The 23,589-nt window shown below is 42.0% G+C and overlaps 1 protein-coding gene across 4 annotated transcripts in view; it reads right to left on the bottom strand.

The window, feature by feature from the left end:
- The window catches only part of gnb1l (guanine nucleotide binding protein (G protein), beta polypeptide 1-like), a 73,710-nt gene that overhangs the window by 27,341 nt on the left and 22,780 nt on the right, over positions 1-23,589 (bottom strand). For 3 of the 4 annotated variants that reach the window (XM_073051880.1, XM_073051879.1, XM_073051878.1), the window contains exons 2-3: positions 19,083-19,213; positions 6,814-6,939 (exon numbers count right to left, since the gene is read on the bottom strand). In XM_073051880.1, the coding sequence (XP_072907981.1) occupies positions 6,814-6,939; positions 19,083-19,198 (242 nt within the window). In that variant the 5' untranslated portion in view covers positions 19,199-19,213. The remainder of the gene's footprint in view (positions 1-6,813; positions 6,940-19,082; positions 19,214-23,589) is intronic. The other variant, XM_073051881.1, reaches the window with a different exon arrangement.

Genomic DNA, 23,589 nt, shown 5'->3' on the forward strand with positions numbered 1-23,589 from the left:
AACCTGAAAAACCAATGATGGAGGAAGAAAGCTCAGGAAGTCCAACAACCAGCAGACGCCAACGACACTCAAGGCTTTTTCAAGGCCACTAAAGCTATTTTTGGCCCATCCACTCACGGTCAAGCCCCACTCAAAAGCAAAGATGGTTCAACCATCCTGAAGAGCAATGCTGACATCAATTCTAGATGGAGGGAGCACTTTGAAGATCTTCTAAATCAAACCGTCTCATTTGACAGGAATGTGATTAACAACATTCCAAAACAACCCGTTGCCGACTCCCTAAGCAAAATACCAACACTTGAAGAAGTTAAGGAAGCCATCAACACCTTGAAAAACAGCAAGGCCGCTGGACTCAATGGAATACCAGCCGAGGTTTACAAAATTGGAGTTAACCCACTTCGTTATCAACTACATCAACTTCTCATCAAGATCTGGATAAATGAAGATGTACCAGCAGACTTTAGAGACTCAGCAATCGTTACCATCTACAAAAGGAAAGGCGATCGATCCGAATGCAGAAACTATTGTGGAATTTCCCTGTTAGCAACAGCAGGAAAGATCCTCACCCCCATCTTGAACAACTGGCTCAAGCCTTTAGCTGAGAACATCCTTCCAGAGACACAAGCCGGTTTTAGACCATTACGTGGAGCAATCGACATGATCTTCACAAAGCAACAACTACAAGAAAAATGTCATGAACAACTTCAACCTTTGTACATGGCATTAATCGACCTCACCAAAGCCTTTGACTCGGTATCAAGGGAACTCTTATGGGATGTCCTATCCACCTATGGATGCCCTGAAAAGTACATTCGAATCTTGAGACTCCTCCCTGATGGCATGCTTGCCATTGTCATGGCCAGCAAAAGTAACTGTGAGCCTTTTCAAGTTAGATCAGGAGTAAAACAGGAATGCGTGATTGCCCCAACTTTGTTCACTACCTTCATTTCGACAATCATCCACATTATCAAGGACAACTTACCCCCAGGAATCGAAATCATCTACAAAACAGATGGCAGACTTTTCAATCTTGCCTGTCTCAAGTCCAAAAACAAGACATCTACAAGTTGCCTCATCGAGTTCCAATACGCAGATGACAACAGTGTTGCAGCTCTCTCAGAAAACCACCTACAACAGATTCTGACTGCCTTCAACCGTGCATACACGACACTTGGACTTACCATCAATTCCAAGAAGACTCAGATCATCTACCAACCGTCACCAACTGAGACAAATCGGATTGAACCATCAATTCAACTTGGCGAGATAACCCTGGAAAATGTGGACCACTTTCCGTATCTTGGAAGTCACCTCTCCTCCAATGTCGACCTTAATGATGAGATCCAACATCGTCTTAAATGCGCTGGAACAGCTTTTGGACATCTCCGAACAAGAGTCTTTCATGATCATGACATCCGAACAGACACCAAAATGATAGTGTACAAAGCAGTGGTAATCTCAACGCTCCTGTATGCATCAGAAACCTAGACAACATACCAACAACATCTGAAGGGACTTGAAAAGTTCCATCAACGCTGTCTTCGAAACTTCTTAAATATCAGCTGGGATGATAAAAGAACCAATGTCAATGTGCTAAATGAAGCAAAAACAACAAGCATTGAAGCCCACATCATCAAGAACCAACTAAGGCGGAGTGGTCATGTTGTTCGGATGAAAGACGAACATCTGCCGAAACAAATCTTCTACTCCCAGCTTAAAGAAGGCAAACGTAAAAGAGGCGGACAACAGAAGAGATTCAAAGATGTCTTAAAAGCCAACATGAAGAAATGTAACATCAACAATTGGGAAACCAATGCCAAGGACAGGAAACTCTGGCAAGCCATCATCCAAGAAGGAACAGCAACTTTTGAAGCCAACAGATGTGCAGAATTAGAAGAAAAGAGAAGAAAATGGAAAGAGAGGCAGCAACAACCAAAGCCCGATCTGCCATCTGGAACTACCCGTGCTGAATGCGGAAGAACTTTCAAAGTCAAGATTGGCATAAGCCACTTGAGAACCCATAAATAGATCACAGAACAAAGACAATCATCCTCGACCTCGAGGGATAGCCACGACAACGAAATGGATTTCAGCAAGACATTTGACAAGGTGCCCCATGCAAGGCTTATTGAGAAAGTAAGGAGGCATGGGATCCATAGGGACATTGCTTTGTGGATCCAGAACTGGCTTGCCCAAAGAAGGCAAAGGGTGGCTGCAGACGGGTCATGGAGGTCGGTCACCAGTGGTGTGCCTCAGGGATCTGTTCTGGGACCCCTACCCTTTGTGATTTTTATAAACGATCTGGATGACGAAGTGGAGGGATGGGTTAGTAAATTTGCTGATGATACAAAGGTTGGGGGTGTTGTGGGTAGTGTGGAGAGCTATCAGAGGTTACAGCAGGACATTGATAGGATGCAAAACTGGGCTGAGAAGTGGCAGATGGAGTTCAACCCAGATAAGTGTGAGGTGGCTCATTTTGGTAGGTCAAATATGATGGCAGAATATAGTATTAATGGTAAGACTCTGGGCAGTGTGGAGGATCAGAGGGATCTTGGGGTCCAAGTCAATAGGACACTCAAAGCTTACCAGGACATTACAGTAGGTTCATTGGTCATTGTATTTTGTCCTGGAATTAGGTTAGGATTAAATTGAGGGATTGCTGAGCAACCCCAATGTCTGCAGAAGAACTGTTGCATATTCTCCAAGATGACTGAAACACCTACAAACTGATTTTCTTATAAAACTGCACAACAGTGTACCTAAGGGGATTAATGTAGTTTTAAAGGCATAGGGTAGTCACACCAAATGAAGTACAAAGTTCAAAGTACATTCATTATCAAAGTAAGTATACATTATACAACCTTGAGATTCATCTCCTTACAGGTAGCCACAAAACAAAGAACTCAACAGAAAACATTTTTTAAAAAAGACCACCAAACACCCAATGTGCAGAAAAAAGAACAAATCATGCCAACAATAAAAGCAAGCAAACAACTGAAGGTGATGAAAGTGAGTCCACAGCAACAAAGCCAGTTATCTCTGAAGCGATCCAGGAGTCCATTAGTTATAAGGCCACAGCCTCAGTTCAGTGCAGAGCTGAGTAAACCTCATCGGGCAGTGAGCGGAACCACCCATCCCTTGCCTCTGGCCCTGATACCCTGGCCTTTTCAATCATGTCCAGTGCTTAAATCTTCCTAATCTCGGATCATACCTCTCTCTCGGATCCTGGCCCTGCCGCTCTGATGTACTCTTGGGCTTGATTTCATTTATTATTTTACTGTACTGAGGAGTGCAGTAGAACAGAGGGATCTGGGAATACAGATACAAAATTCCCTAAAAGTGGTGTCACAGGTAGATAGGGTGGTAAAGGGAGTTTTGGTACATTTGCCTATATAAATCAAAGTACTGAGTATGAGTTGGAATGTTATGGTAAGGTTGTATAAGGCATTGGTGAGGCCGAATTTGGAGAATTGTGTGCAGTTTTGGTCACCGAATTACAGGAAGCATATTAATAAGGTTGAAAGAGTGCAGAGAAGGTTTACAAGGATGTTGCCAGGACTTGAGAAACTGAGTTACACAGAAAGGTTGAATAGGTTAGGACTTTATTCCCTGGAGCATAGAAGAATGAAGGGAGATTTGATAGAGGTGTATAAAATTATGATGGGTATAGATAAAGTGAATGCAAGCAAGCTTTTTCCACAGAGGCTAGGGAGAAAAAAACCAGAGGACATGGGTTAAGGGTGAAGGGGGAAAAATTTAAAGGGAATATTAGGAGGGGGCTTCTTCACACAGAGAGTGGTGGGAGTGTGGAATGGAGCTGCCAGATGAAGTGGTAAATGCTGGCTCACTTTTAACTTTTAAGAAAAACTTGGACAGGTATGTGGATGAGAGGTGTATGGAGGGATATGGTCCAGGTGCAGGTCAGTGGGACTAGGCAGAAAAATGGTTCGGCACAGCCAAGAAGGGCCAAAAGGCTGTTTCTGTAATGTTCTACAGTTCTATGGTTTACTGCTTCTTAAGGTAAATTTGGCAATTCATTATTTTTGAAAACATCTTCATGTTGCACATGTGCCTAAGACTTTCACATGGTACTGTATTTACAATGTAAACAGCATTAATAAATGTGGCTTGAAGGTTGTGCAGTGCACTGACTGAGATAGAAGGGGTGGGAGTGGGCTAACTAGAATGATTAATCAGATTAACAGCCTTGGGGCATGGGGGGAAGACATTTTTTGAATAGTGTGAAGGTTTTGATTTAACAACCCTATAGTACTTTCTAGAAGGGAGCTTTTGGAAAAGACATTGCTACGAGAAAGGCTAATATAATACACATTGTGCATTGTGCACAATACACATCTATCTTATCAAACACACACAGGTGCAAACACACTTCCCTGATGCTGAGATACATCCTAGGGTGCGCTGGGACACATCATCAGTGATGTAACTTGGGGCCATCGGGTGTTTCAGGTTTTTCAACATCAGACACTCATGCCCAGGTGACCCAGCCGGGCTTGTGTCCCAGCAGCATTGCTCCAAGGGCCATACCTCTTGATCCACAACCACCTAGAGGCTCGCTCAGCAGTCCTGATGGCTCTTTTCTTTGCAGTCCCCCATCACCCCACCCCTACCTGTAATGCCAAAGAGAGAGTAGGTTCTGCACAGCGAGCTGCCAGCAAAACCTCTACATCCACCTCTATATGCTGGCATCGTGCCCTCCAACCTTGTCTCTGGCACTGCTCTACCAGCTCTTGGTATTTGGCTTTTTTATGCTCAGACACCTCCTCAATCTGTTCGTCCCAAAGCACTGTCAGCTCTATTTTGACCACTAACTACTTTGAGGTTTCTGACAGAATGACCAAGTCAGGCCTCAGTGATAATGCTGCAATGAAGTCTGCAGATGCTGGGAATCCAAAGCAATGCATGCAAGATGCTGGAGGAACTAGCAGGTCAGGCAGCATCTACGGAAAAGAGTAAACAGTCAACATTTCGGGTCGAGACCTTTCTTCAGGACTGAGAAGGAAGGGGAAGTGCCAGAATAAAAAAGGTGGAGGGAAGGGAAAGAGGATAGCTGGAAGGTGGGTGGAAAGGTCAAGGGCTAGTGAGGAAGAAATCTGATAGGAGAGGAGTGTGAACAAGTGGAGAAAGGGAAGGAGGAGGGGACCCAGGGTAAGTAAAAGGTAGGTGAGAAGAGGTAAAAGGGCAGAGTGGGGAATGGAGGAAGAGGGAAGGGGGGAAATTTGTTCACCGCAAGGAGAAATTGATATTCATGCCATCAGGTTGGAGCAACTTTAATTTCTTGCCAAGACTGATTTTCAGTTGTTAGTCAGATGCAGTAGCGAGCCAGCCTGCTGATGATCTGGGCTGAGGCTGTGTTTGGGTTCCAGCTTAGACAAAAGCTATGGGCTTTCTGGGTTGGCAGAGGTTCTTACTATTGTCAATAGCCGAGGAGATTCACGAGTTAAAAGTGGGCCAGATTCAATTGGCTTATGCCCTAAGAACTTGGGCTAAAGTGCTTGACAGTCATTTGGAATGAGCCAGGACCTAGCAGTCCTATGTGAAACAATCTGCAGAAAATACACCTGGAAAGATACAAATCTGAAACTGAGTGGAAACAGATTGTATTTTCAACTTCCTTTATATGTCCTCACTAAATCACTTAAGCCAGGGGATCCCAAACTGGGGTCCATGGATCCCTCAGTTAATGGTTGGGGACCATAGCATTAAAAAAAGATTGGTGGCACCTGGCTTAAACAGAGCAAATATCAGTGGGATAAGAATTTAGTTTCACACAAATAACGTTCCCCAATTCATTGTTACTTATTGAATTATTTAAGAAGTTCCCTTTGAAGTTTGCTTGTGCGATAGGGGGTAGAAAGGACCGGGGTTCAATGGTTCCATTTAGTATCAGAGAATATACAACCTGAAATCTTACTTTTCAAAGACATCCATAAAACATCCATCAAAGAATGAATGATAGAAACATCAAAACCCTGAAGTCCCCCCCAAACCCCCCTCCCACAATTAAGCAGCAGCACAACATCAACTGTCCCTCCTTCCCTCCCCCCACTTGTACCAACAAGAAGCATCAGCGCCCACCACCCACCAAGCAAGCAATAGCAAAGCCTCCAAAGAGACTATGGTCTGCAATCCAATGTTCTGATGTTTCTATCATTCATTCTATGGGGTTTCTTGTTTCATAGATGTCTGCAAAGAGTAAGAATTTCAGGTTGCATACTGTAAACATTCTCTGATATTAAATTAAACCATTTGATGTATTTGATAACTCCGTGAGATGACAAATGAGAAGCTCAACTTCAGGTGTCAGGGAGATTTCTAGTTCAATCCTTACTGTTTCTATCCTCTCCTATCAGATTCCACCTTCTCCTGCCCTTTATCTCTTTCACCAATCAAGTACCCAGCTCTTTAGTTTACCCCCTCCCAGTTTCACCTATTACCAACCACATTCCACTTCTTCCTTCCCTCTCCCCATCTTCTTACTCTGAGTTCTCCTCTTCCTTTCTAGTCCTGATGAAGGGTTTTGGCTCGAAACGTCAACTGTTTATTCATTTCCATAGATGCTGCCTGACTTGCTGAGTTCCTCCAGCATTTTGGGTGTTTAACTGATCTTATTTGGGGTAACAATTCAGGAGATGCATCCTTGGTACCCCTGACTGGTGCGTTATTCTAATCTAACCTGTCAATTTCCTCTGTGTTAAAACATTGTGGTTCTCAGGAATTTCAACAAATGTGCAGAAATCTACATTCTTGAATATACTGCTTCCAAGTAGTGAAATTCTGGTGCATACTAACCTGATGAGAGAGTATCTCCATTGCAATGTTTGTATCCATAATACTGAATTTTTATCATGGCTTTCCAGTACTGTATCTGCCCTGTGTGTCTTTAAGTTCCATATGTGTATTAATCCATTAGCTGACCTGTTAATAGAAAAAAAAGTAGTTATTTTTATTTACTGAGATACAGTGCAGAATAGGCCCTTCGAGCCAAACAGCCCAGCTATCCCCGATTTAATCCTAGCCTAATCACAGGATAATTTATAATAACCAAGTAACCTACCAACTGTATGTCTTTGGACTGTGGGAGGAAACTGGAGAACCCAGAGTAAACTGACACAGCCACGGACAGAATGTACATACTCCTCAAAGTCAGGGGTGGGAATTGAATCTGTAATGTAAAACCTACTGTGCTGCCCCTAATGATTACTACACTACAAGATTGTACATCAGTATTAGATGGAATTAACCCAATTTGAATATTTAATCCAAAGTTCATGCACTTAGCTATTCCCAAAGGCATAAACTGATCATCATCATCATTATGTGCCGTGTTGTATGATGTGGGCGATCATGGTAACCATGATTGTTCTTGGCAAATTTTTTGATAGAAGTGGTTTTCCATTGCCTTCTTCTGGGCAGTGTCTTTACAAGATGGGTGACTCCAGCCATTATCAATACTCTTAAGAGATTGTCTGCCTGGTGTCAGTGGTCGCATAACCAGGACTTGTGAAATGCACCAACTGTTCACAAGACCATCCACTATCTGCTCCCATGGCTTCACTCGAGCTTGATTGGCAGAGGGTGGGGGCTCCTTGTCCAAAGGTGACCTTCAGGCTTGCAGATGGGAGGGGCGCCTTACTCCTCCTTTGGTAGAGACCCATCTCCTCCTCGTCACCCAATAAAGTTGATAGTTGACCCAAAATGTCTGATAATGTGTGCAGATGGATACAGAGTCATGTCAGATGTTTAGCAATGAACTTCTGTGCAAATTCCAGTGCAAACTCATTGAAGAACTACACAGGCAGACTGTTGACATAAGGACTTAAGGGTTAGATTGATCTTACTTCCTGCCCAATACGCTGCTGGCGTTTAGGGCAACAATGAAGCTCCTCCATCTCTGGTGGTGTTCAGGGCTTCCTTCATCATGTCAGTAGCTTCCTCTCGGTTTTCACTACTGTCAGTCATGCAAGTCCCCGGTGCAGACGTCCTTGAAGTGAAGCTGTGGGCAAACGACTAGACAAGCAACCTCTGCCAGCTGTCCATAGAGCAGGTCTTTCAGTATCTGATCAGAGTCCAGTCTGGTGTGGAACTGGACATGTAAATAGTCCACTGTTTCGAATGACAGTAACATCAGCATTCACAGAGGTGAAAGACGCTCTTTACTTCAAACCACGGCAGTCAGTTACTGACGATACACCAACAGCACTGACGATACACCAACAGCACTGTTGGTTGAGAAGGTCTGAACCTTGCCCCAGGGAAAGAACAGTATTCTTCCAAACCAGGATGATGCAGGATTTCAGAATCAGAATTAGGTTTAATATCACTCAACTTCACGCCCCAATATTGAAATGTTCCCACAACCAATGGACTCACTTTCAAGGGCACTTCATCTCATGTTCTCTGGGTGATCTTTCATTGATCCTGTTATATAACCATTTAACAATTACAGCACAGAAACAGGCAATCTCGACCCTTCTAGTCCGTGCCGAAAGCTTACTCTCACCTAGTCTCACCGACCTGCACTCAGCCCATAACCCTCCATTCCTTTCCTGTCCATATACCTATCCAATTTTTTTTTTAAATGACAAAATTGAACCTGCGCTCTACCACTTCTACTGGAAGCTCGTTCCATACAGCTACCACTCTGAGTAAAGAAATTCCCCCTTCTGTTACCCCTAAATTTTTGCCCCTTAACTCTCAACTCATGTCCTCGTTTGAATCTCCCCTACTCTCAATGGAAAAAGCCTATCCATGTCAACTCTATCTATCCCCCTCATAATTTTAAATACCTCTATCAAGTCCCTCCTCAACCTTCTATGCTCCAAAGAATAAAGACCTAACTTGTTCAATCTTTCCCTGTAACTTAGGTGCTGAAACCCAGGTAACATTCTAGTAAATCTTCTCTGTACCCTCTCTATTTTGTTGACATCTTTCCTATAATTCGGTGACCAGAACTGTACACAATTCTCTAAATTCGGCCTTACCAATGCCTTGTACAATTTTAACATTACATCCCAACTCCTATACTCAATGCTCTGATTTATAAAGGCCAGCATACCAAAAGCTTTCTTCACCACCCTATCCACATGAGATTCCACCTTCAGGGAACTATGCACCATTATTCCTAGGTCACTCTGCTCTACTGCATTCCTCAATGCCCTACCATTTACCATGTATGTCCTATTTTGATTAGTCCTACCAAAATGTAGCACCTCACACTTATCAGCATTAAACTCCATCTGCCATCGTTCAGCCCACTCTTCTAACTGGCCTAAATCTCTCTGCAAGCTTTGAAAACCTACTTCATTATCCACAACGCCACCTATCTTAGTATCATCTGCAAATGATTATAATTACTATTCTATAGATCTGTTGAGTATACCCACAAGAAAATTAATCACAGGGTCGTATATAGTGACATATAAGTATTTTGATAGTAAAATTTACTTTGAACTTTGATATGGTGTGAAACTTGTTGCTTTTTCAGCAGCAGTACAGTGCAATACATTAAAAAACAATAAATTACAATAATATATTTTAAAAGTTAAATTAAATAAATAGCGCAAATTTTATAAGTAAAAATAGTGAGGTAGTGTTCATGGGTTGTTTGTTCACAAACCTGATAATGGATGGAAGAGGCTGTTCCTGAATCATTGAGTGTGTGTCTTCATGCTCCTGAACCTCTTCTTTGATAATTGTAATAAGAAGAGGGCATGTCCTGGGTGACAGAGGTCCATAATGATGGATGCTGACTTTTTGAGGCAGCACCTTTCGTAGTAGTCCTTAGGGCTGTGGAGGTTAGTGCCCGTGATGGAGCTGGCTGAGTTTGCAACCCACTGCAGCTTTTTCCGATCCTGTGCAGTAGCCCCTCTGTATTAGATGGTGATGCAACCAGTTAGAATGATCACTACAGTGTATTTGCTTGGAGGACAGTGTATTAGATAGATAGATAGATAGATAGATAGATACTTTATTCATCCCCATGGGGAAATTCAACTTTTTTCCAATGTCCCATACACTTGTTGTAGCAAAACTAATTACATACAATACTTAACTCAGTAAAAAATATGATATGCATCTAAATCACTATCTCAAAAAGCATTAATAATAGCTTTTAAAAAGTTCTTAAGTCCTGGCGGTTGAATCGTAAAGCCTAATAGCATTGGGGAGTATTGACCTCTTCATCCTGTCTGAGGAGCATTGCATCGATAGTAACCTGTCGCTGAAACTGCTTCTCTGTCTCTGGATGGTGCTATGTAGAGGATGTTCAGAGTTTTCCATAATTGACCGTAGCCTACTCAGCGCCCTTCGCTCAGCTACCGATGTTAAACTCTCCAGTACTTTGCCCACGACAGAGCCCGCCTTCCTTACCAGCTTATTAAGACGTGAGGCGTCCCTCTTCTTAATGCTTCCTCCCCAACACGCCACCACAAAGAAGAGGGCGCTCTCCACAACTGACCTATAGAACATCTTCAGCATTTGCTTGGAGGACTTGGAGGAGAACTTGATCTTTGCTGAGAGAAATAGAACAGCATCGATTTTTATTTCTTTACCATGCCCTCTTCTCATTGCTCATGGAAGAGGTACAGGAGCCTGAAGGCACACACTCAACATTTCAGGAATAGCTTCTTCTCTTTCGCCATCAGATTTCTGAATGGTCAATGAACCCATAAACTCTAGCCCACTATTTTTTCCCTTACTATTTTGCATTACTTATTTAATTTTTTATATACTGTATATTCTTATTATAATTTATAGTTAAGTATTATTATGTATTGCAATGTACCGCTGCTGCAAAACAAAAACTAACTTGACATATACCAGCGATATTAAACCTGATTCTGATTGACTGCCACTCTGGTCCTTCCTGGTAACAAGACAGAGCACAGATTATTTATTTATTTATTTATTTATTGAGATGCAGCACAGAATAGGCCCTTCCAGCCACACTGCCCAGCAACCCTCTGATTTAATCCATAGGACAATTTACAATGACCAATTAACCTTCGGACGGAAACATATTTGGACTGTGGGAGGAAATCCACGTGGACACAAGGAGAATGTACGAACTCCTTACAGGCAGCAGCGGGAATTGAGCCAGGGTCACCTGTACTGTAAAGCATTGCGCTAACTACTACGTCACCGTGCCAACCCATTTAAGAGTCATTTAGCTGAAAAAACCCAAATATTTCTTAAATACAGAAAACATACTACAGTAAATAACTAAAACTGATGAAATTATATAATAAATAGGCAGACCCAAATTAAATTACAAATTCATATTCTCTACTATTTCAATCTCAAACATCCCTATGGAAATGTTAAGAAACATTGAATAAAGGGAGTTATTTCAGTCCTTTTGAAAACTGAAAGATATTTGGCAAGATATTCAAAGCACCAGTATTGAAGTCAAGAAGAAACTTGACCTTGTTCATCCCTTTCCTTCTAAAAGATTGTAATTATTTTGAAAATCAGTACCAAATTACCTGTTCTCCAGTTTCAAAATATGCCTTTGTAAATGATGGTGTGATGCAACAACCTACGACCTGGTACTGGTAACACCCAGCAGGAGTTCCATCATTCAACTCAATGACAAATAGTGGTAACTATAATCTAGCTTGTTTCATGCCTATTATTCTTAATTATTGCTTTGGATCAAAAAGATCAGAAGGAATAATTGCACAATGGTGGTGGTGTTGTATGTACAAGTCGAATTGACGCAGCAGGGTCCAGGTCTGAGAGCAAGGAACAAGCAGTTTTCCATTGCTGGAGCGGACTTGGAGACAATTCAAAGTGGCATATCTGAGTCAAGGCAGTGGGGCCCAGACCTGAGGGCTTGACTTAAGTGCCAAGCCAGACTGAAAATATCAGGGTGTCAGGGCCAGAGGCGAGGGACGGGCCATTAATCAGCTCACTTCTTGGACAGGTTTATTCATCTCTGCAGTGAACTAAGGCTGTGGCCTGCAACTAACAGGCTCCTGGACTGTCTGCAATGATGACTGGCTTTGTGGCTGTGAACTCACTTTTGTGAACTTTAGTTCTGAATGTTATTTGCTTACTTTTGTTTGCATGATTTGTTCCCTTTTTCTGTACATTGGGTGTTTGACAGTTTTCTTTCTTATTTATGTATTTATTTATTTTAGTACAGCGCAAAATAGGCCCCTTCTGGCCCTTCAAGCCACGTCGCCCAGCAACCCCCGATTTAACCCTAGCCTAATCATGGGACAATTTACAATGACCAATTAACCTAACAACTTTGTACTGCGGATGGAAACCGGAGCACCTGGAGGAAACCCGCGCGGTCATAAGGAGAATGTGCAAATTCTTTACAAACAGCAGCGCAATTTGAATCTGGTTTGCTAGTACTGTAAAGCGTTGTGCTGACTGCTATGTTATGGTGCTGGGTTTATTTTTTTTTTGGTAGCTGCTTATAAGGAAATGAACCTCAAGGTATACTATATTTTGCTATTGCTGGAGCAGACCTGGAGATGATTCGAAGTGGCAGAACCGAGTCAAGGCAGTGGGGCCCAGGCCTAAGGGCTGATGTTTGATTGACTTAAGTATATACATACTTTGATAATAAATGTACTTTGAACTTAAGACTTTGAATTCCTTGGACCCTTATACAAAAGCACATTTACAAATAACAACCAGTTCAACCCTCAAAACTGTTGGATGGTGATGCTCACTGAGGTGGGGCAGCAAAATATAAGTGGAGAACAAGTTTTTGACTGCATTCACGAGTAGAAGGATGGACAGATATGGTACTTAGATTAAGCAAAGCAAAGGAATTGATTGTGGATTCAGGAAAGGGAAGTTGGGAGAACATGCACTGATCCTTGTTGGAAGGGTCAATGGTGGAAATGGTAAACAGCTTTAAATTCCTGACGATCAACACTATCCTAGGACCAGCACAGATGCAATTACAAAGAAGGAATGCCAGCAGCTCCACTTCGTCAGGAATTTGTGGAGATGTCACCAAAGAATCTCGCAGATTTCTATAGGTATACGGTGGATGGCATTTTGACTGGCTGTATCAAAGCCAGGTATAGAGGCTCCAACACACAGAATTTCAAGACGCTGTGGAGGGTTGTTGATTCAGCCAGCTCCATAGCAACACACATAAGATGCTGGAGGAACTCAGCAGGCCAGGCTACATCTATAGAAAAGAGTAAACAGTTGACATTTCACGCCAAGGCTCTTCATCAGGACTGGAAAGGAAGGGGGAAGAAGCCAGAGTAAGAAAGTGGGGGGAGGGGGAGGGGAGAAACACAGCTATCACACGGCAAAGAATATTGAAATTTTCCCTCTGCTTTAATGTTGATTGGTTCTCACTCTACATATACCTCATTGTGAAATCATTACTAGGGCCACTGACTGCTTGCCTTTACTTAAATCTTTCTAGTCACCTATCACTGCCATCTTTTCAAGTGGAACAAGAGATGCAGCATTAATTCTAGCCTAAGCCCACCAAGAATTAAATCTTTAATAAAGCCAATGGGGTGCCAGATAAAGACAGTGCACTCTCTCTATCCATAGCATCATCATAATCACTTGCCGTGTCGTATGACAAGGGCATTCATGTTCTTCCATATGTCTTTAATCTGAGAATTTCTAATAAGCTCTTCAAAACTTTTGCCTGTCCATCATTTGATGTAACTCATGAATGCCATGTGCTGTCAACCGTGACTTTTTCTTCCATCAATATTTCCCATCACTGTGAGAAGCACGAGCTTCTCTTTTCTCAGAACATGTCCCAAAAATGCCAGCTACCATTTCTTGACTGATATCACTCTCTTCTTGTTCTAGCTTTTTGCAGCACTTTGTCATTTCTGCCTTTCCACAATATTTTCATCATTCTTCTCAAAAACATATTTCTGCAGCTTCGAGTCTTCCTTCATTTACTTTTGTCCAACATTTGCTTCCATATGTTAGTGCAGAGTGAACACAGCACTGCAACACTCCGAGTTTCATACCCAGAGAAATTACGTTATTCCTCAGTATCTTGCTCAATGTGCATTTAGCAATACCAATCCTTCTGATTTCATTTCATAAATAGAGTCAAAGAGAAGTACAGCACAGTCTGGCCCATCTAGTCCATGCCAAAACCACTTAAACTGCCTTCTCTCATCGACCTGCACTGGGACTATGGGAACCTCCATACCTCCACTATCCATTTATCTATCCAAACTTCACTTAAACTTTGAAATCGAGCTCGCATGCACTACTTGCACTGGGAGTTCATTCTACACTCACAACCCTCTGAGTGAAGAAGTTTGCTCTCATGTTCGCCTTAAACTTCCCACATTTCACCCTTTACTCATGACCTCTGGTTGTGGTTCCACCCAATCTCAGTGGAAAAAGTCTGCTTGCATTCACACTTTCTATGCTCCTGATAATTTTGTACACCTCTATCAAATCTCCTTTCAGTCTTCTACATTCTAGAGAATACAGTCCTAACCTATTCAATCTTTCCTTATAACTCAGGTCCTCCATACCCAGCAATGTCCTTGTAAATTTTCTCTGTACTCCTTCAACCTTGTTTACATCTTTCCTGTAGGTAGGTGACCAAAACTGCACTCAATACTTCAAATAAAGCCTCACCAACGTCTTATACAAGTTCAATGTAACATCCCATCTCCTGTACTCTATACATTGATTTAAGATGGCCAATGTACCAAAAGCTTTCTTTACAACGCTATTTACCTGTGCCACCACTTTCAATGAATTATAGACCTGCATTCCCAGATCTTATTGTTCTACCACATTCCTCAGTGCTTTAACATTCACTGTGTAAGACCTACCTTGGTCGTTCCTAACAAAGTGCTAAACTGCACTTGTCAGCATAAAATTCTATCTGCCATTTTTCCAGCTGATGCAGATCCCTCTACAAGCCATGGTAGCCTTCCTCCCTGTCCAGTACACCCCAATCTTGATGCCAGCCCCAATTTAAAAACTCTGCACCCATTTCCAAGCAGTCCTTAGTTTTTCAGACCACAGCCAAAATTTGGTTCTAGCTTCTCCTGGGTATTTTACAGTATCGCTGATGAAACATACTGGTGCCACATAAATACTACTTATCATTTGTGCTATTTCATTTTTGTCATCAGCAAAAGTTAAACTATCAGACAGGAGATGCAATACCATGATCAGAGATATAACACCAGACTGTAATGTCCACCTTGTAGGGGTATTACCATTAAATATTCCAAATAATCAGCATGATATTTGTTTTCTAAAGCAGCTCCTTACAGGGCTGAAACAATGGTTCAATGGTTCCATTTACTATCAGAGAATATATACAGTATACAACCTGAAATCCTTACTCTTCCCAGACATTCACGAAACAGAAAAAAAAACTCAAAGAATGAATGACAGAAACGTTAGAACCCTAAATCTCCCCTCCCCTCCCACAAGCAGCTATATAAAATATATAATGAAAAAAATTCTAGGTCACAAAGAAGACCCCCACATTTAAAACCCAGAAATACTTGGGTTGAGTCGTTCTCCAATCTTGACAATTTACTTGCACTTGCAAAGATTTCATCACCAAGTGAGGAGACATCATCAGTGAACTGTTAATTAACAGCGTACTGACAATCTTTCCTCACGTGGTGACAAAGCGTTTACAAGTAAATTGCCAAGATTGGAGAACAACTTAACTCAACCATCATCCACCCGAGCTACACATCTTCTGAATTATTTCCACCTAGAAATAATATCAGTTTATTGCTCATCATTTGTATGAATGCTGTATGAAGGTTATTAGAAAAATATTCTGTAATTCTATATGGGAGTAGGCAGTTTAAATGGCACACATGGACTGAAGGCTGAAGGGCCTGTTTCTGTGCTGTACCTCTGTATGGCTCTAATAAAACACAAAACCGGAACACATACAAAACACTGGAAAAACTCAGCAGAACATAGAACAGCACAGCTCAGTAAGGGCCCTTTGGTGCACAATATTGTGCTGACCTTTTAACCTATTCCAAGATGAATCTGATTCTTCCCTCCCGTGTAGCACTCCATTTTTCTTTCATCCTTTTTTTTGAGGTGATGTTGGTGTTTTTCTATGTGTGTGATGTGTGTGTGTATGTGTGTGTGTGATCTGTGTGTCTGTCTATATCTGTCTGTGTGTGTGTGTGTGTGTGTGTGTGTGTGTGTGTGTGTGGTGTGTGTGTGTAGTGTGTGTGTGTAGTGTGTGTATGAGGGTGGTTGGGGGTTTAGATGCCATTGTCACCGTTCTTTTCTGCGAGTGAGTGGTTCGGGGAGTTGATGTTATTGTTGGTGTTTTTTCCTGCAGGGAGGGGGTGGAAGATTTGAATGCTATTGATGCTGTCTCTGTGTGCATGTCTGCGTGCGCGTGTGTGTGCGTGTGCGTGTGTAGTGTGTGTATGAGGGTGGTTGGGAGTTTAGATGCCATTGTCATCGTTCTTTTCTGCGAGTGAGTGGTTCGGGGAGTTGATGTTATTCTTGGTGTTTTTTCCTGCAGGGAGGGGGTGGAAGATTTAAATGCTATTGTTGCTGTGTGTGTGTGTGTGTGTGTGTGTGTGTGTGTGTGTGTGATCTGTGTGTCTGACTGTGTGTGTGTGTGTGTGTGTGAATATGAGGTGTGTATTAGATGCTATCGTCACTGTTCTTTTCTGCGAGTGAGTGGTTCGGGGAGTTGATGTCATTGTTGGTGTTTTTTCCTGCAGGGAGGGGGTGGAAGATTTTAATGCTATTGTTGCTGTTTATCTGCGAGGGAGGGGTAGGGGGTATTTTAGGGTTTGCGAGATTTATTCCTTTTCTTAGCAGGAGAGGGGGTTGATGTCTTTTCTTTCACAACTCTCATGGTCTTTCTATATTTCATGGCTATCTGAATAAGATGAATATCAGAGTTGTACTGTACATGTACACTTTGACAATAAAATAAATCTTTGAACCATTCTTCTATGTGCCTATCTAAGAGTTTCTTAAATCTCTCTAATGTATCTACCTCTAACATCACCCCAGATGGTGTGTTCCACACAAGAATATCTCAGAAATGACAGCTTGAAATTGGCATCACAATCATTCACAAACCAACTGTGACTTTAAGGAAGCTTGCCTCAAGAACCAAGGTACCAGTAAAGACAACTGACAAAAGCAATGTGGTGTACAGGATCACCAGTGAAGACTGCAACAAGAACTACATCAATCAGCCACAATGTAAACTATCAATAAGTTTACGGGAACACAAACTGGCAGTAAGGACATGTACTGAAATCAGCAACAATGGACCACATGAAGACCAAGAAGGGCAACACTTTAGCTGGGACACTGTGAATGTTCTGACACAGGCAAACACAAAGAAGGCATGAGAATTTTCAGAAGTGTGGTCCTCTTCTGATAACTCCATAAACAAACAAGAGAAATAGACGCCATTTACAAATCCCTAAGAGCCAAAGAAACTTGAGCCGAAAGAATTCAAAGGTCACTGAAGGGGTAGCCAGTCAGGACTGAGGCAAGCAAATGGAGGCCTATATAAATGCGAGCACTCCCAGAGAGAAACACCAACTACTGCACACTGAGCATGTCACCTCAACTGGTGGTGGAACGTCTACAAGCTGATTGCCGAGCTCAGTGAACACTGAACATCAAAGAGCACTCTCTGTGTAAAAATTATATTATAACCTTATGGCATCCTTATGATGCATGGTGAAAATAAGGAACTTGCAGTAAAAATTTATTTATGGATCATCTATACACAAGAGATTCTGCAGATGTTGGAAATCCAGAGTAAGATACACACAAAATGCTGGAGGAACTCAGCTGGTCATGCAGCATCAATGGAGAGGAGTAAACAGTTGTTGTTTCAGGCCGAAATCCTTCATCAGGTTTCAGTCCTGTCGTGGCGATGAATAAGCATACAGGACAGAGATTGAAAATTTGGCTCAGTGGTGCCACAACAACAACCTCTCGCACAGTGTCCGCAAGACCAAAGAGCTGAGATATTCTTGTGTGGAAGATGCTACCTCTAACATCATCTGGGGTGCTGTTAGAGGTAGGTACGTTAGAAAGATTTAAGAAACTCTTAGATAGGCACATAGGCTTTAGGAGAAAGAAACAGAGATCCATGAGCCAGTCTTCATCGGAGGATCAGAGGTGGGAGGGTTCATAACTTTAAATTCCTGTGTGTTGCTACCTCAGAGGACTTGTCCTGGGCCCAGCACATAAGTGCCTTTGCAAAAAAGCACGACAGCGCCTTCACACCTTAAGAGACTATGGAGATCTGGCATGACATCTAAAGTTTTGTGTAGTGGAGAGTATATTAACTGGCTGCATCAAGCCCGGTATGGAAATACAAATGCCTTTGAATGGAAAATCCTACAAAAAGTAGTAAACCTTATCATGTGTAAAGCCCTCCCTACCAGTACATGATGTTATACAACCTTGAGATTCATCTCCACAAAATAAAGAAACCCAAAACAATCCATAAAAAAGACCATCACCCATTGTGATGAGAAAGAAAAGAAACAAATCGTGAAAACAACAAATAGCACCACCAGGGTCAAGAACAGTTACTACCCCTCAACCATCAGGTCCTTGAATAAAATGGGATAACTACACACCGATCATTGAAATGTTCCTATAAATAATTATCTCACTTTAAGGACTCTTTTTCTCATGTTCTCATTATTACTACTTATTTATACGTATTTGCATTTGCACAGTTTGCTGTCTTCTGCACTCTACTTGATCTTTCATTGATGTTGCTATAATTACTATTCTTTAGATTTGCTGAGTATGCCCACAGGAAAATGAATCTCAGGGTTGTCTATGGTGACATACATGTACTTTGATAATAAAATCTATTTTGAACTTTGCTGCCTGACCTGTTGAGTTCCTCAACATTTTGAGCATTTTGTGTTTTAAGGATCACTTTTCATTTAGCCTCACACGACAGGGTGCCTGCACCACTTTCGGTATCTTTTCACCTTTCATCTTCCACTTTGTTGGTCTCACACACATGCAACATTGCCACTAAATTTCATCACGAAACTCCATGCCCTTCAGGAGGTGCAGGAGATGCTCCTCACCCTGAGAAGAGTACTGAATCACAGTTCACTGGGCTTCGGCAGCAGAAATGCAGCGTGTTTACTGAAGCTCCGGTCCCTCGAAGAACAAACTTTGGATCAGGGGGATGTAAGGCCATGGGTGTACCACTATTCTGCAGAGAGAAACAGCCAATAAATTATGGGAAGTTCAAAGTAAATCATAGTACATGTATGTTACCATATACAACCCTGAGATTCATTTTCCTGTCAAATCTGCTAGAGTTCTTCGAGGAAGTAACAAACAGGGTGGACAAAGGAGAGGCAGTGGATGTTATTTGCTTAGATTCTCAAAAGGTGCCACACATGAGGCTGCTTAACAAGATAAAATCCTATGGTGTTACAGGAAAGATACCAGCATGGATAGAGGAATGCCTGACAGGCAGGAGGCAGTGAGTGGGAATAAAACAGGCCTTTTCAGGTCAGTTGCCGGTGACTAGTGGTGTTCCTCAGGGGTCAGTATTGGGTCCGCTGTTTTTCACATTGTTTGTCAATGATTTGGATAATGGAATTTGTGGCTTTGTAGCAAAGTTTGCAGATGATACAAAGATAGGTGGAGGAGTAGGTAGTGCTGAGGAAGCAATGCAATTGCAGCAGGACTTAAACAAATTGGACGAATGAGTCAAAAAGTGGGAGATGGAATACAGTGTTGAGAAATGTATGATAATGCATTTTGGTAAAAGGAACAATAGTGTGGACTATTATCTAAATGGGGAGAAGGTTCAAACATCAGAAGTGCAGGGGAACTTAGGAGTCCTTGTGTAAGACTCCCAAAAGGTTAATTTACAAGTTGAGTCTATGGTAAAGGCAGTAAATGCAATGTTGACATTTATTTCAAGGTGAATAGAATATAAAAGTAAGGAGATAATGCTGAGCCTTTAAAATTCACTAGTCAGGCTGTACTTGGAGTATTGTCAACAGTTTTGGGCACAATATCTCAGAAAAGATGTGTTGTCATTGGAGAGAGTCCAGACGAGCTGCACAAGGATGATTCTGGGAATGAAGGGGTTAACACATGAGGAGGATCTGGCAGCTTTCAGCCTGTACTCACTGGAATTTAGAAGAATGCGGGGGTTCTCAAATGTTGAAAGGATTAGATAGGTTGGATGTGGAGAGTATGTTTCCTATGCTGGGGGTATCCAGAACTAGAGGGCACAGCCTCAAATTTGAGGGGCAACCTTTTTGAACACAGATAAGGAGGATTTTTTAGCCAGAGAGTAGTGAATCTGTGGAATGCTTGGCCACAGACTGCAGCAGAGACCAAGTCTGTGGGTACATTTAAGGCAGAATTTAATTGCTTCCTGATCAGTCAGGGCATCAAAGGATATGGTGAGAAGGCAGGTGTATAGAGTTGAGTGGGATCTGGGATCAGCCATGATGGAATGGTAGAGCAGATTTGATGGGCTGAATGGCCTAATTCTGCTCCTATGTCTTATGAGATGAAGAGTCCTTGAAAGTGAGTGCATAAGTTGTGGGAACATTTCAGTGATGGAGCAAGTGATGTTGAGTGAAGTTATTCCCTTTTGGTTCAAGAGCCTGATGGTGGAGGGGTTATGACTGTTCCTTTACCTTGTAGCGCGAGTCCTGAGGCTCCTGTACCTTCTTCCTGATGGCAGCAGGAAGAAGGTGGTGGGGGTCCCTGATTAAGGGTGCTACTTCCCTACAACAGCATTTCACGTTGATGTGCCAAATGGTGAGGATGGCTTTACCCGTAACAGAGCGGGCCATATCTACTACTTTTTATGAAGAGTTTCAAGAATATTGCTCTAACATTCTATAATTCACAATGCACTGGGGAGGTTGGTTATGACATCCAAATGACATTCTAAATTTTGTTTGGTAAATCATAGAAATAGCTCACATATTCTGAGCTACATGAGGATAGTAGAATATATTTTATAACAAATTTAAGCATCTAATAGCAATTATTCAGAGCAGATTCAGAAAACACAGGTGGAGGGGTCACTCAGTGGATACAGCACAAAACAGACATTATTGGGTACGATATATATCTAAAATGAATAATCTTCCTGGTAACACCATATATTAGAACAAACAAAATTTTAGGTCAAAGGTCAAAATCAAGTTTATTGTCATTGTACAGTCCTATGCAAAAGTTTTAAGCTCATACATATAGTTAGGGTGCCAAAGACTTTTACGCAATACAATATTTGTCAACGTGGAGCGGAGAGCAAGTTTGTACATCTGGTGGGAGCAAAGGATGCTGGGAATGGTAGCGGTGGAGCATCGCAGGAGGTGGGTGGTCTGGGTGCAAACACACCCAACCCTGAGACACCAGGCAAGGTCATTTTCCAAACAATCCGTTTATTGATCATTACAGAATGTCTCTCTGATGCTTCCTGCTCCCTCCCTGGCCCTTTTCCTTTTCCCAACCAGATTCCCCTTCCCACTCTCAGTCCACAATAGAGACTCATATCAGAATCAGGTTTATCATCACTCAATATGTCATGAACTTTTTTTTGCAGCAGCAGCAATACATAAAATTACTACAATACTGTGCAAAATTCTTTGGCACCCTAGCCATATTTTGTTCCTAAGACTTATGCACAGCACTGTGCATGTAAGCACAGCCACAATGAAAAACTGTCTTGTAGTCCAATCAGACGTGTAGCATCAGATAAGCAGCATTCACAAGAAAAACATAATTTAAACACAAGTTGTCCACATCTTTAACAAGAAACTGTGGTGATTCCAGTTTTGCTGATTGTTTCAAGGACCAATTGGTTGAAAGGAAGTACCTGTTCTTGAAGATGATGGTGTGGGACTTTAGGCTTCTATAACAAAGCTAAGAAAAGCTGACATAATCTGGACGGTGGGGATCTTTGATGATAGATGCTGCCCTCTTGAGGCAGTGCCTCCCACAGATACTACCCATGGTGGGGAGGAATGTGCCCGTGATACCTGGGGCAGAGTCCAAGTATGGTAAATCTCATTTACCATTGGTAGAGTTTCTGACTTTAACCATGTAATTTAAGAGAAATGCAATAAAAAGACAGAATTTTTGCCCACGTGCAACAGAAAGATCATAGAGTGATTTACTTCTCCCCTTCAAAGCTATATCTTGCATTTCTCAACAATACATTTAATTTAACATCCATCTACTTGCACATCTACAGAGTGGAGATAACACAGTCTATGAGGGGTAAAGCCCCACCTACATTTGAGCACATCTTCTACAATGAACACTGCTGCAGGAAAGCAGCATCCATCATCAGCGCCCCCCACCACCTAGGTCATGCTGTCTTCTCACTGTTACCATCAGGAAGAAGGTACAAGAGCATCAGGACTCGCACCACTAGGTCCAGGAACCGTTATTATCCCTCAACCATCAGACTCTTGTCCAGGGGGGATAACTTCACTCACCCTGTCATTGAAATGCTCCCACAACCTATGGACTCACTTTCAAGGACTTTTCATCTCACACTCTCAATATTTATTTCTTATTTATTATTATTATATTCCTTTCTTTTTGTATTTGACCATTTGCCCCATTGAGTCTGCACTACCATTTCACCATGGCTAATCCAATTTCCCTCTCAGCTCCAATCTCTTGCCTTCTGCCCTTATTCTTTCACGCCCTGACCAATCAACAATCTATCAACCTCTACCTTAAACATACCTGATGACTTGGCCTCCACAGCCACCTTTGGTAACAAATTCCGCAGATCCACCACTCTCTAGCTGAAGAAATTCCTCCTCATCTCCGTTCTAAATGAGTGCCCATCTATTCTGAGGCTGTTCCCTTTGGTCCTGGACTCACCCGCCATAGGAAACATCCTCTCCACATCCACTCTATAAAGGCCTTTCAACATTCAATAGGTTTCAATTAGGTCACCCCTCATTTTCAGAATTCCAGTGAGCACAGGCCCAGAGCAATTAAAAAGCTTTATTTGAGAAGCCTTTCAATTGTGGAATCATTTTTGTGAACCTCTTTTGAACCCTCTCAAATGTCAGCTCATCCATTCTTAGATAAAGGGCGCAAAACTGCTCACAATACTCCAAGTGAAGCCTCTCCAGTACTTTATAAAGTCTCAACATTACATCCTTGCATTTATATTCTAGTCCTTTCAAAATAAATGCTAACATTGTATTTGCCTTCCTCACTACAGACTCAATCTGCAAATTAACCTTCGGGGAATCCCTCACAAGGACTCCCAAGTCCCTTTGGAATTTTGAATTTTCTCTCAATTTAGAAAATAGAGTATCCTTTTGTTTCTTCTACCAAAGTGCATGACCAAACACTTCCTGACACTCTTTTTCATCTGCCACTTCTTCTCCCATTCTTCTAATCTGTCTAAATCCTTCTGTTGCCTCTCTACTTTCTCAAACTACATCTCCCTCTACCTATCTTTGTATTGTCCACAAACTTTGCAACAAAGCCATTCAATTTTGTCATCCAAGTCGTTGACATATCGTGCAAAAAGAATTGGTCCCAATACAGACCCCTGTGGAACACCACTAATCATCAGCA

This window comes from Hemitrygon akajei, chromosome 7, assembly GCF_048418815.1.
Source record: "Hemitrygon akajei chromosome 7, sHemAka1.3, whole genome shotgun sequence".
NCBI classification, from domain to species: Eukaryota; Metazoa; Chordata; class Chondrichthyes; order Myliobatiformes; family Dasyatidae; genus Hemitrygon; species Hemitrygon akajei.